Source organism: Oxyura jamaicensis, chromosome 1 (assembly GCF_011077185.1).
Source record: "Oxyura jamaicensis isolate SHBP4307 breed ruddy duck chromosome 1, BPBGC_Ojam_1.0, whole genome shotgun sequence".
NCBI lineage: Eukaryota > Metazoa > Chordata > Aves > Anseriformes > Anatidae > Oxyura > Oxyura jamaicensis.
Genome location: NC_048893.1, coordinates 44,173,876 through 44,191,016, shown reverse-complemented (window position 1 = coordinate 44,191,016; position 17,141 = coordinate 44,173,876). Strand labels below are relative to the sequence as shown.

At 36.7% G+C, this 17,141-nt stretch overlaps 1 protein-coding gene across 9 annotated transcripts in view; it reads left to right on the top strand.

Moving 5' to 3' along the window:
* The window catches only part of ANO4 (anoctamin 4), a 218,113-nt gene that overhangs the window by 81,933 nt on the left and 119,039 nt on the right, over positions 1 to 17,141 (top strand). For all 9 annotated transcript variants that reach the window (XM_035336210.1, XM_035336220.1, XM_035336205.1 and 6 more), the window contains one exon: positions 10,229 to 10,435. In XM_035336210.1, coding sequence (XP_035192101.1) covers positions 10,229 to 10,435 — 207 coding nt within the window. The remainder of the gene's footprint in view (positions 1 to 10,228; positions 10,436 to 17,141) is intronic.

The window sequence follows — 17,141 nt, the reverse complement described above, 5'->3', positions numbered from 1 at the left end:
TCCTCTAAACAGGGTGTAAAAAAAACAGTTAAATTAAGCCTAGTTACTGTGCTGAAAATTGTTACTGACTGCGCTGTGGAGGCAGACACATTCAGACATATCCTGAGCTATCGTTTTCCCCATCTGTGAAGTCTTTTGGGTTTTTCCTGTTCCACAGATGATGTCTCAGATTGATTGTGCTGTTCTGCAGTATAGAATATCCAATTAAATAAAATACAATGAGACTTACAATACTTGAAATGTAGCAGTTGGTATTCAGGCAGCATATTATAATGTAAAAAAGGCGGGGGGGGGGGGGGGGAGAGAGGCTTTTAAAATCTACCTACACATGAAAAATATCTGATGGTTAGAGCTTCACTTCTTTCTTTGGTCAGTAAAAAGCCTCTGAGACTTGTCTTAGTGTTTGGTTTCACTGGATATTGTGGTTTGCCCTGATGTTTGTACTGCCTATTAGTTTTATGTGTGCTGTTACCTTTTACAGTGCACATACAAGCAAAAGGCTAAAAATCAGTGCAGGCTGGCTTAATGAGAATGTCCTTGATTTTAGAAAATCAGAGAAATAGCTAGTTGTGAATAAAGAAAACAATTTTGAACACAGCACTTAACACAAGTGAAAGTAAGTTTTAAATGATCTCAATTCTGAGTCTATTTTTGGCAAGTAAATGCTGCGCATATGTAGTAAAATGAGTGAGATGAGATACTGCATAGTTTCCAAATCAGTAAGTGCCACTTAAGAATACAGAACCAGTCTCCCAGTTTCTTTTAAAACATGGATATTGCCTCAGAAATTGAAGAGCTGACACAATGTTATTTATTGTGACAGAAACAGAGATCGGAATCTGTTGTTTTCTGTATGGATGGTATTCATGGTAGTGAGGGTGGGTCAAAAGCCAGAATACCCAATCAACAAAAATTCTGATATTCTTACTTTTTTTTTTTTCTTTGAATCTCTTTTGAGCAATTTTGGAAGTCACTTTTGAACACATAGCTTAAAATATTTCTATCAAAATTAGCTTCTAGACAGATGAAACATTTCATGTTGGTTGGATTCCTTGATTCACTGTATTTTGTTTTATTTTGTTGATGTGTTTTGCTCTCTGGTTTTAGTTTCTATGTTTCAAATTATTGCTTACTCTTTGTATATTACAGTAAAACATTAATTGATGATTGGTATTCCAGATGGTGTTTCAGTAATTGATATGTTAATTGTTTTTTGGCTTGCTCAGAGACAACTGGTATTCTAACTGGTAATTTATATTCAATTTGATATGTTAGATTGCATTTTGCAAAGTAACAAGTAATTACAATATAAAAAGCCAAGATATTCCAGTCCAGATAGGGTCAGATTTATTTTCTAAACATTTTTTTTGACAGCACAAACAATAACTTTTTTTCTTCTTAATGAAATGACAGTTTTCTGATAAAATTGAGAAGCAATTTTCTAAAAAGAGAAACAATCTACTGTAAACTTAGTTTTTGGTGTCTATCATGTTTCAGACATTTCAGGGCAATGTGTACTTTCTCACACCTATTTCCATATTAGAGCAAGCAAAGGAACTTTCTATTTTTTATATCTATTTTTTTTACAAATTACTATTACAAATGGTACATACAAGTATATGTGGTTTTAATGCTGATAAAAGTTACAGGTGCTAAAAAAAGTTACTAAAAAGTTACTAAAGTTACTAAAACAACTTTAGTAACTTTAGTAGCAAAGACCTCAACACAGTGAAACCCAGTAGGAATTAAGTCAGTGGGAATGGTGACAAATGACACTGACGGCAGCTTGCTGGGAGAACTGATGCATGGCATGTTTTACACACAATTGTTAGGCATATATCCTAACAGCCTAGAAAAAAAGAGAAACTTATAGACAATTTTTATATTTTGTTTTGTTTATTTTATTTTATTTTATTTTATTTTATTGTACAGAGGAACTAAAAAGTGAAACATTAGACAGAAATGATAATACAAGAGTTAGAAATGCATCAAACTTGGGAAAAAAAATAAATCCATTTACTCACTTGGGCTTGTAAGATTTGCATAAGCAGCACCTTGCATTCAATACCATGGTCAGTACAGCAGTACAGATGGAATCAGTCCAGCTTCAGGGGTACAAAGGGACATGAAGCTGCTCAGTTCAGCAGCTCCATGCACCTCTGAGCACTTGTTATATGGTTATGCCCTCCAACAAGGAGTCCCATCATCACTCACAAGTAAAACATAGGTTGCTCCTGCAAGCTGCCTGCAGCATAACCACGACAAAGACAAGTCAAGAGCAACCAAAAAGAGCTTTATATTCACTCAGTTACTCTATTTTCTTCATTCATGACAGCAAATATTTTTTCAGCCTGTCATGCTGGCTATTAAAGAAGGATTTTTATGATTCTCTCCAAGGTATTTTCATGGCTTTGTCCTGCCTCTCTTTGAGCCCTATGAGAATTTTTCAGTCATGGTAAATAATCACCATCGAATATGCTTGTTATACTTTAATAAACTTGTTATTAAATACTTTATACTTTAATAAACTTGTTTTCATATACTTATTAAAGCTTGTTATACTTTAATAAACTACATTCAAGTCTATAAAATAAGCCTTCTGATGATGAGATGATGGGCCTAAGGTAAGCATAAACTTTTTATTCATTAGGGATTTGTTTTGTGCCAACAGAGTTAAATTAACACTGGCTCTGGATTGCAGGTATACCACAGGTAACTTAGCCACTTCTGTTAATGTAGGGAGAATAAGCTTTCCTGGCCTAAAGCATATTTGCAGTGTAAACGTTTGTCCTCCTGGTGTCTGTGTCATTTTAGCCATTCTTTTCTAAATTGGTGCAGAGAAATCTGTGCAACCCCAGTGGGTACACAAGCTCTTTCTTCCTGTAGGCCTGGTTCTAGTTCAGACATCCTTTTGATCGCAGTCCAAAACATAGATCTTAACACTGATAGTGACTGGCAGGCACAGGACAATGCCAGCCATCTAGTTGAAGGAGGGTAATTGAAATAAAAATAAAAATAAAAATAAAAATGCTCTGACAGGTAAAATGCCGTTGTGAAGATTTGATTTGCTGATACAGGAAGGCTATACAGCAATGCTCTTACAGATGTGATAAATGTGAGACCTGGAAGGCAACTCAGTGGAAAAAGATGCAACTTGCCAATGAAAGAGGGAGCACAGTATTGTTCCCAGTAGCTTTTGCTTGACATGGGGACCTAGAGCAGGTGGGTTAGGAAGGAGGTCCCTGATTCACTAGAGGATTGCTTGAGAGCTGGCACATGCAACAGGGAGGAAAAGCCCATGTACATCTGTGTCTTGGGGAAAACAATGTTACAAGGGAAAGAACAAAATTGGAAATGTATGTTAAAGTGTCAGTGTGTAAACCCATGTTGAAGCCACAGCCTGAACATCATGTGTGTTGCTGGTCCTACTTTTTAAACATTCTTCATGTATATTTCAGGTCCCCCCCATTCTTAAAAAAGGAAGGGGACAGAGAAGGAATAGCCAGGGATGATCAGAGGTCCACAGCAACCCATCTGTGAGGAGCAACAGTGTAAATTGAGTCTCCTGAGCTTGGGAATAGAAACAACAGAGAGAGAATAAGATGGAGCTCTATAGTGTCATGAGTGAAACAGAGAGGTAAAAGTAAATAGTTATTTATGATCTATCCCAATACATGTTTGAGGGTGACAGGTTCCAGATAAACAAAAAGAGCTACTCCTTCAGATTGTATATTTCAGCTGTGTAGCTTCTTTCCATAGGAATTTATAAATGTTAAAATATTTACATAAATTCAGAATTCAGCTGGACAGATGAACTCAATGATGAGTTCAAATACTTCACTTCCACCTCAAAAAATCCTTAAGATGGCAGTTTGTTGGAGGCTTGGAGAAAGTGCTGGGAAAATATCACCATGTTCACCCTTTTCTTCCTATGTACTTTCTATTGGTCACCAGGAGAGAAAGGATGATGGGCTGGATGAAACTTTATCCTGACACCCTACAGTTTATAGTAGTTATATAAAAACAAAAGCAAAAAAAAAAACAAACAAATAAAACAATGGAAATGGGATGGATCAATGACATCTTGACTTTCCTTGGCTTTCTAAAGAAATATGAAAGATCATGAAATCAGGTTCATGGCGAACATAGAATAGTTCTGTATCTTGTGCCACAAGGCCCAGGAAGTTTTAAGGAGCTTTAAGGCCTTCAGAGGATAAATGGTGAGGATGTCTGGTAGAGGTGGGGGATAGGAAATATCATTTTTTTAAAATAATATATATATATATAAATTAAACAACAAATTAGCGCATCCTACATGTTCAGCCACACTGAAAACCAAGATACGTACACCATGTCTGTATCCACCATGGATGTGTGAGTTTTTGAGAGAAAATAGAAGAAAAGTAACATTCACAGAACATTTTCTAAAACTTCTATGGATCTTGACAATTTTCATTTCTCCAATATATAGGAAAAAAAAAAAAAGTCTATGCAGAGCAAAAACATGTAATTTATCAAAATGCACAGTATTATTAAGCAGTTTTCTCTACAGCCTGTCCTGTTTCAGGGAAGTTCTGTAACTAGAAGCTTTTTTGTTTGTTCATTTAAAGGTTTTGCAGTTGTGAGGTTGTTGTTGTTGTTGTTTTTCATCTGATATAGTCAGAAGTATTTCAACGTTTTCAAAGCTGTACTTATATAAGTACATATACACAGTATAATCTGTGTTTAGATATGATTTGTGTTACCAATGGCAAAGGAGTTGATGCTGTGTTAGAGAGGTGATATTTAAACCTATGAAAAATTATTTAATCTCATGTAGGAATCTTAATGCTGTTGTAACATTATTCTCCAAGGTATAGAGAAAGATAGCTATGCTTTTCTGGATGTGTTTGTTATCTAAGTAGAGCACAGGATGGGAAGGAAAAAAAAAATATCAACCTTTAGACTATGCTTTCAGGCATGGGTACAGAGGGCAGCAGTGAATTTTTCTCTCCTGCTCATTCATTTCCACCTAAGATTCAGAGTAAGCAGAGAGTCAATTGTGGCATCAAGCATAGCTGTCTCTCTGCTGAGCCTCAGATGAAAATGATTTTTCATGAGAAACCTTTTATCTTGCTTTGTTTTCCGAGCTCCTCCTTTTCAAGGCTAACTTCAAAATGTGAAAAAAAAATGAATATGTCTGTGGAGCATCATTGACTTTAATAGGAGATGTGGCAATTTGTGCAAGCTGAGGAAAGGGTCCCCAGCTTTTTAAGGTAGACAAATTGGCTCATTTTCTCCTTTACTGAGTGTAAAAGTCGAAGGGAATCAAATATGCAATTTGCCTATTTATGTATCACACCTTAATGCCCCATTTTTTGCTATCTGCCCATTTTTCCAAAGTACATCCTTATGACCTTGCTCATCTGTGCCTTGATGACTGTAGACTCCCCAGAGCTGCTTTGCTTCTTGTGGCCCTACATAACACTGCAGCTGAGATTTTCTTCCTTACTTCTTGCTCTGTGCAACCCTGCATTTGCTCTGCTCTGAAAGGGACCCTGAAGAAAGGCTATGCCTCAGTCTGACTCTGCATAGGGCCAAAACAGAATAAAAGACCCACATAAGGAAAATAAATAGGTGAAATAATTTGTCTCTAGCATGGGTGCTGACATGCTGATAATATCAATTTGAAAGTCCTGATTGCACCTGCCAGCCTCAGTTTGTTATCCCAGAGAAGGTCTACAAAGCAGGTCAGGGCACTTGAGGTTAATTAAGCACTGTTAGTTAATGGATTGTTTATATAGCTTTGTGAGCCTGCATTGCATTATTGTTGTTTATTCATGTTCATATTATCTCTGACTAGAGAAAGACACATCAGGAAGGAGCCTGATGTAGCTAAAGATGGTGCAGACTGGAACAGAACTGGGGCTGACCCAAGCCTTTCTCCCCAGTCAGAAAGACTGTCTCAGTCCCAGCACAGCCTAATTTGGGCACAGTGCCTTGCTGACCCCAGCCCTGGCACTAAAGTCCTCTCTGCCAGTACCAGAGCTGCTGAATTACTCTCGGTCAAATGATGCAGGATGAGGCCAGCTGGTGGCAGGTGTTGCTGTATGCAGAGGTGTGTGGTGCGCAGTGCCTGATAGCCAGGACTGAGACATGACCACGGCAGATTCCCCATCAGATGCCTTGTCTGAGTGATTTCTGTGCAGCACAGGTTGATGTTCACCACAGTAGCATCTGAAGAGCCAGCAAAACAAATACCAGTGTCACATAAAGCTCTGCACACAGGCTAGTTCTAAGCCACGGGCATGCTGTGGTGTTTTCTACTTTTAGTAATTTCTCCCTCCTTTTTCTTTTTTATGTTTAGTTTTATTGCTTCCTGACTTTGAAGTACTCCACTTTTAATGTGCTCATATACAGGTTTTATCTGGAGCATTATAAATTCTCTAGTTTCATAAGCATACTGTGGCTTTATATGCTCAATATAAAAGAAATGCAGCTTTAGAAAAAAAAGAATTATCATATAAAGACATAACTGGGAGCAATAAAAGTTAGCCAGGAGCAGGATGGAGGCTGTTCATCCCTGCTGGCAAACTGCACAGCTGAGATGTTTTTTTAGAAAAGGAGTGATGTTTCTCTTACATGAACCTGCAAGCTCAAACAGAGGCCTCAGAGGAGAACAAAAGAGCACCAAGAAGAGCAGCTCCTCATGGAGACAAGAAGCTTGTACAAGAAAAAAAAAAAAAAAAAAGACAGGTAAGGAAGGGAAGGCACGTGAAGATTGAAAATACAGAGAAGGATTTTGCTCTATGCAGGAAATGAAAAGGACAGAGTGATGCATACAACTCTTGAAGGCCCAAATCTCATCCAGCTTGAAAACACTAAGGTTCTACTGGACAGCATGTAAGACTTCCACTTACATCTGCCATGCAAACCTAAGTTGAAATGATTCTTATGATCTGTTTATAATAAGTCAGAGGGAAAAACAAGAATAAGAAACACCTGCAAGTTTTTTGGTGTTTGTTTGTTTGTTTGTTTCTGTAATTTTTGCTTGTTTTTATTTTTTTATTTTTATTTTTATTTTTTTGTAGCATCTCTACTACCTGTCAGATCATTTGAGTGTGTTCATACCTCCAGCTACTGGTGTTGCCAAGCTCACTTACCAATAGCCATGCTGCAGGGACAGGTGCAATCAGGCATACAGCAGCACTGGGATTTTGGTGGTTAACTACGTGGTGCCAAACTTGAAAATAGGGGAAAAACTCCACCAAGCAGAGTTAACTGAGGATCCAGTCTGCAGTGTACTGCTGGAGAGCTTGTCTTTCTTTCTAGATGTCATGTGTGGGTATTGTCATACTGTAAAAAGTAATAGGTGTCAACTTGATTATCTATTCTTCAGTTCTCCACACCATTTTCTCACATCACTGACCCACGGACCCCATGATTCAGCAACAGTGTGGGTTATTTGCAGGAAGAATAGGGGAGTTTTCAGTAGAGTCTGCCTAGTGCCAATATTTCACTAGGTTTTCATCCCCCATAAGCTATATGCACTGTTCCCAATGGCGTCTCTGCCTCTGATTCCACCTCCCTTCATCTCTGCTTTTATGCATGTTATCTGGAGATGTACTTTCAAGTGCCAATATCTCTCTTAAAAGGACTTTTGCCCACATGAAGACAAGGTAATACCTCAACTTACTGCAATATTAGTCTTACATTTTTGCAGACATTTACTTCTAATTTAACAAAAGAAACACACAGAGAAAAGCAAGATCTGGGCTCTCTCTGGAAAAATCTGAAATACTAATTAAACAAGAACACTTGGTCCTCTTGAATATACAAGGGAAATTCACTCTCCTAGTCAAGAGAATGCCATATGCGGAGATAATAACTGCAGTGGCAAAACAGGAGAGTGTGTTTAACTCCCAGATATACTGAATATATTGGTGACACATCTTTGATGTAAACTGTGGTACTTTCATTTTTACATTATAAATATGTCCAAGGAATACTCTGTAAAATTTCCTGTAATGTTGGCACATTCTTTCTCACATAGTTCAGTGTTACCACTTTATAGCGCCACTTGTAAGTGGAAACAAAAACAAAAAGTTGCCTGTAATCAGAGTTAAACTGTAGATTGAACATCATTTTGGATGTGATCAATCTGCAGATTTTTCAGTCCTTAGGAAGAATGATCAGGCTGCAATATCCTTTATTTGGTGGCTGCACAAATAGTTGAGGAAGCTGAATCACAGCTGCACAACATTTTAGAGATGATTTTTTTGGAATGAAAAGAAGCAATTTACTTGAACCTCAGAGAAATGTAGCAGTCAGCTTATGTTGGAACCAGTTCCTAAAACAGATACCTTGTTTTATGACCAAATTAAAATACAGCCTTACTGAGGTCCAACCAGTATGGATGTGCCTGTGCCAAGTTTAAGTTTGGCATTGGTAGAGTATATACCTTGACTCCATTATAAGCTTCAGAGAGGTGGTTGTTTAAAATGATGCAACAAACAATTGTTATGCTAACAGGAATACCTTTGTTATAGCTTAGAGATCATTGCACAAGAATTCGAGCATCATGAACTTCTATTGACTGCGTGAGAAGTAAAGAGCTCATTTTACAGGTGGGGTTTATCTTTTCATTGGTTGAAGCCCATTATAGCTAAACTCTTTATTCAAATGTGCTGTCCATACATACTCATTGTTATTCTGGTCATGTGGCTTATTACGCTGGTTTTCACAAGATGAATCAACTGAATAAGGTGACTGGGATTTGCTGTCTGTTTTAACAAAGATGTGATTTCAACAGTCCTTAGAAGTGGGCAGCAGTTACATTAGCACTGTAACTGGGAGGTATGCGAGCAGTTGCTCATAGGAACACTCTTCCATTTATGCTTCCTGCAGGAGATCAGCTCTGATGAAGTGCAGACAAATCAAGTAGCAAGCATGCAGCTTCTGTTTTGAGTGCACAAAGCCGTCTCAGAGGAGAGCAATTTCCACATCTTTTCTTTATGTGTGCAAAACCACTTTTTTCACCATCTGTGTACAGAAGAAGCAGCTCTCTTCCCCATACTAGTATGTTATGTATCAAAGTGTATTAAGATGTTACAGTTTCAAAACCTCTTCTGTGGACTGGAGGTTATTGTCACATTGACTTTCAGTGGAACTAGAAGACTGGAGTCACAAAGGCATTCTTGGACATTGCAGCGGAGAACCCCTTTCACAAACCTCCTCTCCTCTCCTCTCCTCTCCTCTCCTCTCCTCTCCTCTCCTCTCCTCACAAAGAGTGGCCACTTATGAAAGAAATAAGAATCACAATTAAATTAAGTTAAAACAGTATTATAGAATGATTTACCATTCAACTTTGTTAACCAAAAGAGCTTGTTTAAAGGTTTTCAGCAGAGGATGCTGAGGGTAATTCAAATTAAGCTGGAGAAATTGCATTAATATGAACATAAGAAAGTCAGAAGCAGTATTTTCTGCTATAAAATAACATTTATTTCTGAAAGTATGCAACAGACACAGAAAATTTCAACTTTGTTATTCTCTGTAGAAAAGTAAATTCTGTTTTTCATCATAGACAACAATATCTATGTAAAAAACAGCTATCTGACAAATTTGAGAATGTTTGGTTTGAAAAAAATTCCAGTCTTGCAGGGAAAATTTTGTGACTGGTGAAAGTGGAATTGTTTTTCAAGCTTAAGGTCATGTTTTTGTTAGTTGTAGCCTTGCTGTTTTCCTAACATACTTTTTGTTGTTGTTGTTAAAAACTAGTCACTACCTGAAGTGTAGCATCTTTTCCATATGATGAGATATTCAGGTACATGTGAATGCCTAGAAGAAAGTAACCCATTATTTCCATGTTTTAGTCAATCAATCAGAAAACTGTCATTTAAAAAAAACTCTGTGGTAGTTAATTCATTAATATTGTCCTGTTTTTTGAAGGAATGGAAGATAATTCCTCCTTCAGGCAAGTAATGCAGTAAGCCATGACTTTGTATTAATTTAAATATCTATTAGTGTGTCTGTTTCTGATGTCCACAGCACAAAACCAGTAAAGACTTCCACATTTTTTTCCTTTTCGTAGCAAGTACATTTTTAAATATTTTTCTTCCTTTCGTTTTTTTTATTTTTATTTTTTCCTTTCCTTAAGAAAGCTTTTATTTTTATCCATAGCACTTCTTATATTTTAGTTATTCCATGCTGGTATCTTGTATCTAACAGTACTAATTCTTATTCCTGTCAGGTATAAGTTTATCTATTCATGGGGCTGAAAAGCGTGTGCAAATCTGTCAGAGGAGAACTGCAGCAAGCTACCCAGTGTTACAGCATCCGCCTGTGGTTGGGCAACCTTCACTCCCACAAGTCAGAAGGTCAATAAAGATGGAAGCATCGTCTGCTGGATCTAGTATTTCAGCAGTCACTGGTGGAAAAGCAAAACCCCATCAGCCAGGTAACTGATTTGGTCTGACATCTTTTACAGTTCAATTTTTTGTGTTGTGTGCCATTGTGAAGCTGGTACCAATAGCATCAGATCATGCTTGCATGGAGATCAATTTATTGATCACCAGAGCTACAGATTGATGTTTTGTGTATGTTTGGTATGTTTTTGACAGTTTTAGATTTCACTGGGAGTAACAAGAGTTGGGACAGCTGAAAGTGGGGAATAAAAATGTAAGTTTAGTCATAAAAAAAAAAAAAAAAAAAAAAGATCAGCCATAAAACAATTGGTAGATTGGTAGTCATGTTCAAAATGTTAATGCAGAAAGAACTCCTTTCAATACACTCAATTTGGTTAAGCCCTGAAGCCCTGAGCTGATGTCAACGCTGTAAAGGCTGCAGACATCCCCATGGAACTCCATAATTGACACTAATGTTGGTTTTGAACTAAGGATGTGGCATGATGCAGAATGCAGATCAAAGTCTTGCTGCTAGAATGAAAACAAAAACTTTAGATCTGAAGGAGATTTTGCAACACATATTAAATAGTTAACAAAACGAAACTTTTTAAACAAAAGCCAGAATCTCCTGGGAACCATCAAATTCTAATTGACATCATGAATTCATTCCTTCTTATGTTAATTGCCAGAGCTATTTTAGAAGTATCTTTTCTTATAACAGGGGAGTACATTTGTGCTGGCCACGTTCAGTTGTTCTTCAAAGTGAAAATTAAACTCCAACTTTCTTTCCTGAGTAGAGTGAATTAAGGCTGTCCATAAAGTCAGTTTTGCAGCTTTTATATTGAAGTGTTTCAACAGTCTCTCAGCTGCCCATGAAAGGACATGAGGCACCTTGTAACTGTTGCTGGGGTGTCATGGGACAGAGTCCATTTGTGTGAAATATACTGCTCTGACTGCAAACCCTTCATGTGCTTCCATTACCTTGCAGATTTAGGAAATTACTCAATTTTTGTACAACTTGAAAATACTGAGTACTTGTTGTGATTTGCTATGCAGGTCTATTGCCATGAGTTTCATACACCGATACTATTCAGTCACCATAATCTTTGTCAACGTGTATTAATTAAAAATTTACAGTGACTTGTAACCATTTGCTTTGTTTATTTCTTCTGTTCACTTGTTCGTCTTTCTATTTTTTCATCTTTGGTCTTTTTCCTTTGAAGTACAAAGACTACTACTACAAAATGTTGTTGCTGCTAAAGATATGTAATCATGACTGCAGCGTGTTAAAACACCAATTAAAAGAAACAGCACCACAGTTTGTGAAACAAGTATCATGAACATGCACAATAGGTAACACTAGCTATTCTGAGCTGCTCGTTTTGAGCTGCTGCTATGTGTTAATAGATATGGTCTATGTTTTAATACTAAATAATGCACAAGCAAAATAGCTGGCTTTTGACTGAGAAAAAGACACATTTTGGGGTAGACCCCAGAGGTTTCCTAAAATGGAGCTCATTAGTGAGCATCATTTGGATGATGCTTCTCAGAGGATTTTAGCTTTCAGTACAGTCATATAAGATTAGCTTTGTCTGTCATATCTTCCTCTTTACACAATAACAGCATCTATGACCTTCAGAGAGTTTGCTCAGCAGCTTGGTTTAAGGAGGCATTTTCTATCATGAGTTTCATTGAAGTTAATAGAAGTTAATAGAACCATGAGCCTTAAAGGCTGCAGGCTTTTATAAATACGTTGCATGACAGGAGTGTTGTCTTAGACAATTTACAGTTTCGTTGTTTCATCTGAAAAGAAATAATGATATTATCATTTGGATCTGTTTATTATTATTATTATTATGTTCAAGAACGTTAAATTTTTTCTCTGTCTGGGGTTAATTACAATTGTTAGAGCTGTATTCTCTGTATATATTGGTAGAGTCCAAGAATGTATTAATAGTAATTATGCAACAATTGTAATAAGTGGAATTACTTAGAGAAAAAATTAATACTGAAATCATGTAATTAATTCCTTCTCATCCACAAATTAACAGCTCTAACTTCATAAATATTTTTTCTTATACACTAATTAGCCAATAACAGTACATCATAGAAGGCTACATTAAATATAGTTCAGTATTTCAGAGTAAAAATGTTTTGACTATATGAATTACCCAGGTAAAAGATCTTGCACTATCATTTTCTAAGCTATCTTCCTGCTGTTTCATACAGTAAATTCCTGGGGTTTTTGTTCAGTCTAATTTTAAATATCTTATACAATTTGAGTTCTTACTTACATTGGAGTATTAGCACAATCAAGTAGGTATTGCTGTTGAAACAGTATACATTATATTCAGTCTGAAATTTCCTTTGTCCAGTTAGCAAATACTTTGAACACGAAGACAGTCCAGCATAATTGATTGTACAGAAAAGTATTCTGAGGATTTAAAATGCTATTTCTAATTCTTATCAACCATAGAAAGAAAAGGTTCTTGATAAAGTGACAGAGAAATGACTGAGTCTATTTTTTCCCTCTGACAGAACACTACTTCTGTTATCTGCATTGTTTTCCTTGGCCACTTCTTTTCAGAATGGCATTTTTTATTATTTATTGTGAATTCTTTCTGATTGGCAGCTGTTTCCTTTGACTGTGGTTCATAGCTAGCTACAGTCTAAGGAGGAGGAACTAGAGAGATATTACTCAGCATTACAGCATGCTGAGATATTACTCAGCATTACAGCATACTTTTCAGCTTGCTTCCCTCACAGTTTTATTTACTGCTGGTCAGGAACTTGAAGCTGATGACTTCTGCTATTACTCTGGCTGTTGTAAAGTGGTGAGAGTGGCTAATGAGCAGTAAATTGCCCATGATAGGTCTTTAAATTTTTATTTTTTTAAAAAAAGTAAAATAAAATAAAATAAAATAAAATAATCTTGTGCAAATTTGCAGAGGCACTGACTGCTCAGCCATAAGTAGAACCCCAACTTCTAAGCTCTGATATTAACCAGATCAGAAGGTATCACATAACTGAAACAAAATAGAGAGGGAAAGGGAGAAATAAGTGGAAGAAAGTTATTAACTGTGTTGTAAGCAAAGATTTCTGATACCTCTGCATGTGCACCTGTCTGAGGAAAGTTCCTCTTGGAAAGGAGAAGAGCAAAGACGAGTAAAACAACCAGGTGATAAATATAGCTGCAATTATTTCAGCATTGACATATTAAGGGCAAACATGCATTCCTGCCAGAATCATGGAAGGACAATATTTTAATTTTTGAGAAACCTCCAGTTGTTGTCTCCCAGTTATCTGAGCCAATGTGGTGTATTGCAGCTAATGTGATATTGGATTCTGAAGTACAGGGTTCAAAGCACCTAGCTAGTGTAAATTATTAAAATTCTCCTGAAGAAAGTTTATGACCAATGTGTCCGTGTTACACACAGGAGGCTTATTTTGAGAGCTGTAGTAAACAGCATTTAGGTTGTCTGTATCAGCAGAAGGTCCAAGTACTAAATAATCCTGAAGGTTAAACTCCTCTATTCCCTTAATGAGGCAAATCTGTGAACAAAAAAATCATACTTGTGACTGCATTGCACCTTTGTTATGGAGTAAGCAGGATTTCAGTTCTGATTTTCTGCCTGCTGTTTCCATTGATACTACTTATTTCATATAAGGATGATGTTACCTTACTTTTTCCTCATAGTGATGAATTCATTTATTCTCAAACATTATATGAATCATGGATAATGTAATGGCAAGTCAGCATTTGCTAAAATAATTTTTTCATGAATTTAGGTATTTTAAGTTGGTAACATTTAGCTAATATTTTAGGTTCATAACATTTTTACGAATGAAAATTTGTAGTGCCCTCATCAAACCTAGTTCTTCTTGCTGTTGTTAATTTTGCTGGCTACCTTTTTTGATACTTCTAAGTGGTTGTATAGTGAATTCTTCATTGTGTAGAACACTGGAAACTTCCTATGTCTTCTCTACTTGCAACACTTGATAGCAGTTGTTGCCCACTTCTGCAATAAAAAAGATGTGAAGGTCCTCCAAAAGAGTTCTCTCTCTTTAATTTCTGTGAAGGATAAAGGTCTCTGGGTAAGACAGAGCTTAAAAAAAAAAAAAAAAAAAAAAAAAAAAGTAACGGAAAGACTGTATAATACAATTTGTTATTGTGTTATTGAAATTATCTTTGAATTCCACCATATGCATAAGTGTATATCTTGCATATATGTCAGTTGTAAAAATTAGTTCTGCTGGCAATCTACACTTCCAACAGGAAGGATGGTCTTTGAAATTCTTTGTCTTCAGAATTTAGTAAATATGTAAAGAGTTCACACCAAGAAATGCATAAAAATTTCCTATAGATTTCTGGTTTCAATAGTTTACTGTTCAAATAGATCTCCCTCAGTGTCAGAGAATTTTGGAACGTTTTGGAATGGGGATTGCTTGCTACCTGAAATGACAGAAGCATATGCATGGTATATGAATGAGCTTTATGTTCAATGGCAAGGGAACATCTCCTGAAATTACTGGCTTCTGGCATTTACAATGGAAGTTTAGTGCAGTCATTGTAATTCAGAGAATTTTTTTCATCAGTCTCTTGCCTTTTACCACAAATAGTACCTGATAGAGAGGCCATGATTGTTAAAGGAATATATGTTGTCTTAGGAATGTTTTCTTGATTTTTGGATCCTTTTGTTTTATTATTATTGTTTGTTGAACTGCATCATTTTTATTGATGCACTTAGTTGTTGGTTAGGAAAGAGGAAGCAAGATCTAAAGGCATTGGTGAGCAGAACAACTGACTTTAGGAGGCAAGGAAAAATGCACAGTTCTTGAAGCTATGGCAATCAAAATTAAAGCAAAAGAGGAAATGTATGTTTAATGAGCTTAGTCACCACATAATGAACTTTGAATCATCAAGGAAGCTAGAACTGAACCCTATAAAACTGATAATTTATTGCACAAAAGATAACCTTTTCTCATCACAAAATATGCACATTCTTGTCAGCATTCACATTTGGTGTGAATGTTCTTCAGAAGATCCGTGTTAGTTAGATGTGATTTCCTGGTTAAATCACATTCTCTGTTCTTTGCTGACTGGCAGGACGCATGTCATATATCCCATTCGGATAAAAAGAATAAACTACTGCAAATAATTCTGCCAGAAAGCTGTCATGCAGGCACTTCTTGGCAGCAAATGCACCCAGTGTGTTGGGAATGGCTGATGTCAACTCACCTGAAAATTTGTCTTCACATTGACAGTAGTGTTGTTATTCTGCTTGTCTAACACTCCTAGGGACACAGCCCTTTTCAATATCTTCCACTGGGTGTATATAAGAACTTCCTCTCATGTGGAATGAAGCATGTGAAAAGCAAGCAGATTTCAAAGTTTCACATTCCCTTCATTAAGCTTATTTGCACATTACAAAAAAGATATGCTTACAGATAGACAGATACTTCTATGCAGAAGTATCTTGATTAATGTCAAATGAAACAGCCCTGGATATTTAATGAAACAGCCCTGGATATTTAACTTTTCTCTTTATCTACGGCCTGTGTTCCATACAGTGGAAGTCCAATGCATCCAACTAAATTTCTCCCACATCTCTACCTCAAGTGTGAGCTGGAAATAACTCCCTGATGCACAAAGGGACACTTTCTCCTGACTGTTGGAGCTCTGGAGCCTCTGCAAAGCTGCTAACAGGGAGTTTGCTTCAATTACAAGGAGGATATCTTGTCCCTGGGCTGAATGACAGGTCGTCAGATGGTGATTATGCAGTACTTTGAATTTAAGGGTTGAACTAGCTAGTAGATGATGCAGAGCATGAAATGTGAAATCTTTTGTCACGTTGCTTAGTCATTCAGCCTGGTTCATGCATCACTTTACTTTTCTCAGGGCAAAAGCCAGTTATTTGAAAATACCTGTGCCTAAAACAAACCAAACAAACAAAGCTAGAGAATAAACTGTATTTTTCATTGCCAACTCTCTTGTTTAATTTTAAAAGATTTGGTTTAGGCACACATTGCACCCTTCTTTTTCAATTTGTGCTCCACCTGACACAAAAAAATATTGATCCCGCTTGGGACCTGTTCATGCCCTCAATAAGAGCCTTCAAAAATAATAATTTTAACTGGTGGCTTTGAGGGTGTTCTACTTCTCTGGGGAAGTATGTGTTTTTAAACTTATCTCTTTTCAAAGACTTCTTTTTTTTTTTTTCCTTCCTGCTTTGATCAGCCTCCTGTTTGCTGTTGTAAAATGATCTTTCATTCACTCTTGCAATCAATTATGTATGCTTACTTTAAAATCAGCACGGCTCACCCTCAGATTTCAGCTCTCATAGCTGTTGTTAGTTTACAACGTGCAGTCAGCTCACAAAGGCTGCAAAATGCCAGTCTCTCTGGATGTTCTCAATCATTCCACCCTCAGACAGTTTCCTCGCAAAAGGAAACATATCTGAAATAGGAACCAGCAGCCAGATGTAGCTTTGCACCAAATATGGAATATTGCTGATCCCAAGGCAAGGTCATAACGTCCTAAGACCAGTGTACCATAACTGTCTTAAAACAGTTAAGAATACTTTTGACCTCAGTAGATTTTGCTGAAAAAAAATGACAAGACAATAAATTAAAAAGAGAGAAAGAGAGAGAGAGAGAGAGAGAGAAAGGAAGGAAGGAAGGAAGGAAGGAAGGAAGGAAGGAAGGAAGGAAGGAAAGAAAGAAAGAAAGAAAGAAAGAAAGAAAGAAAGAAAGAAAGAA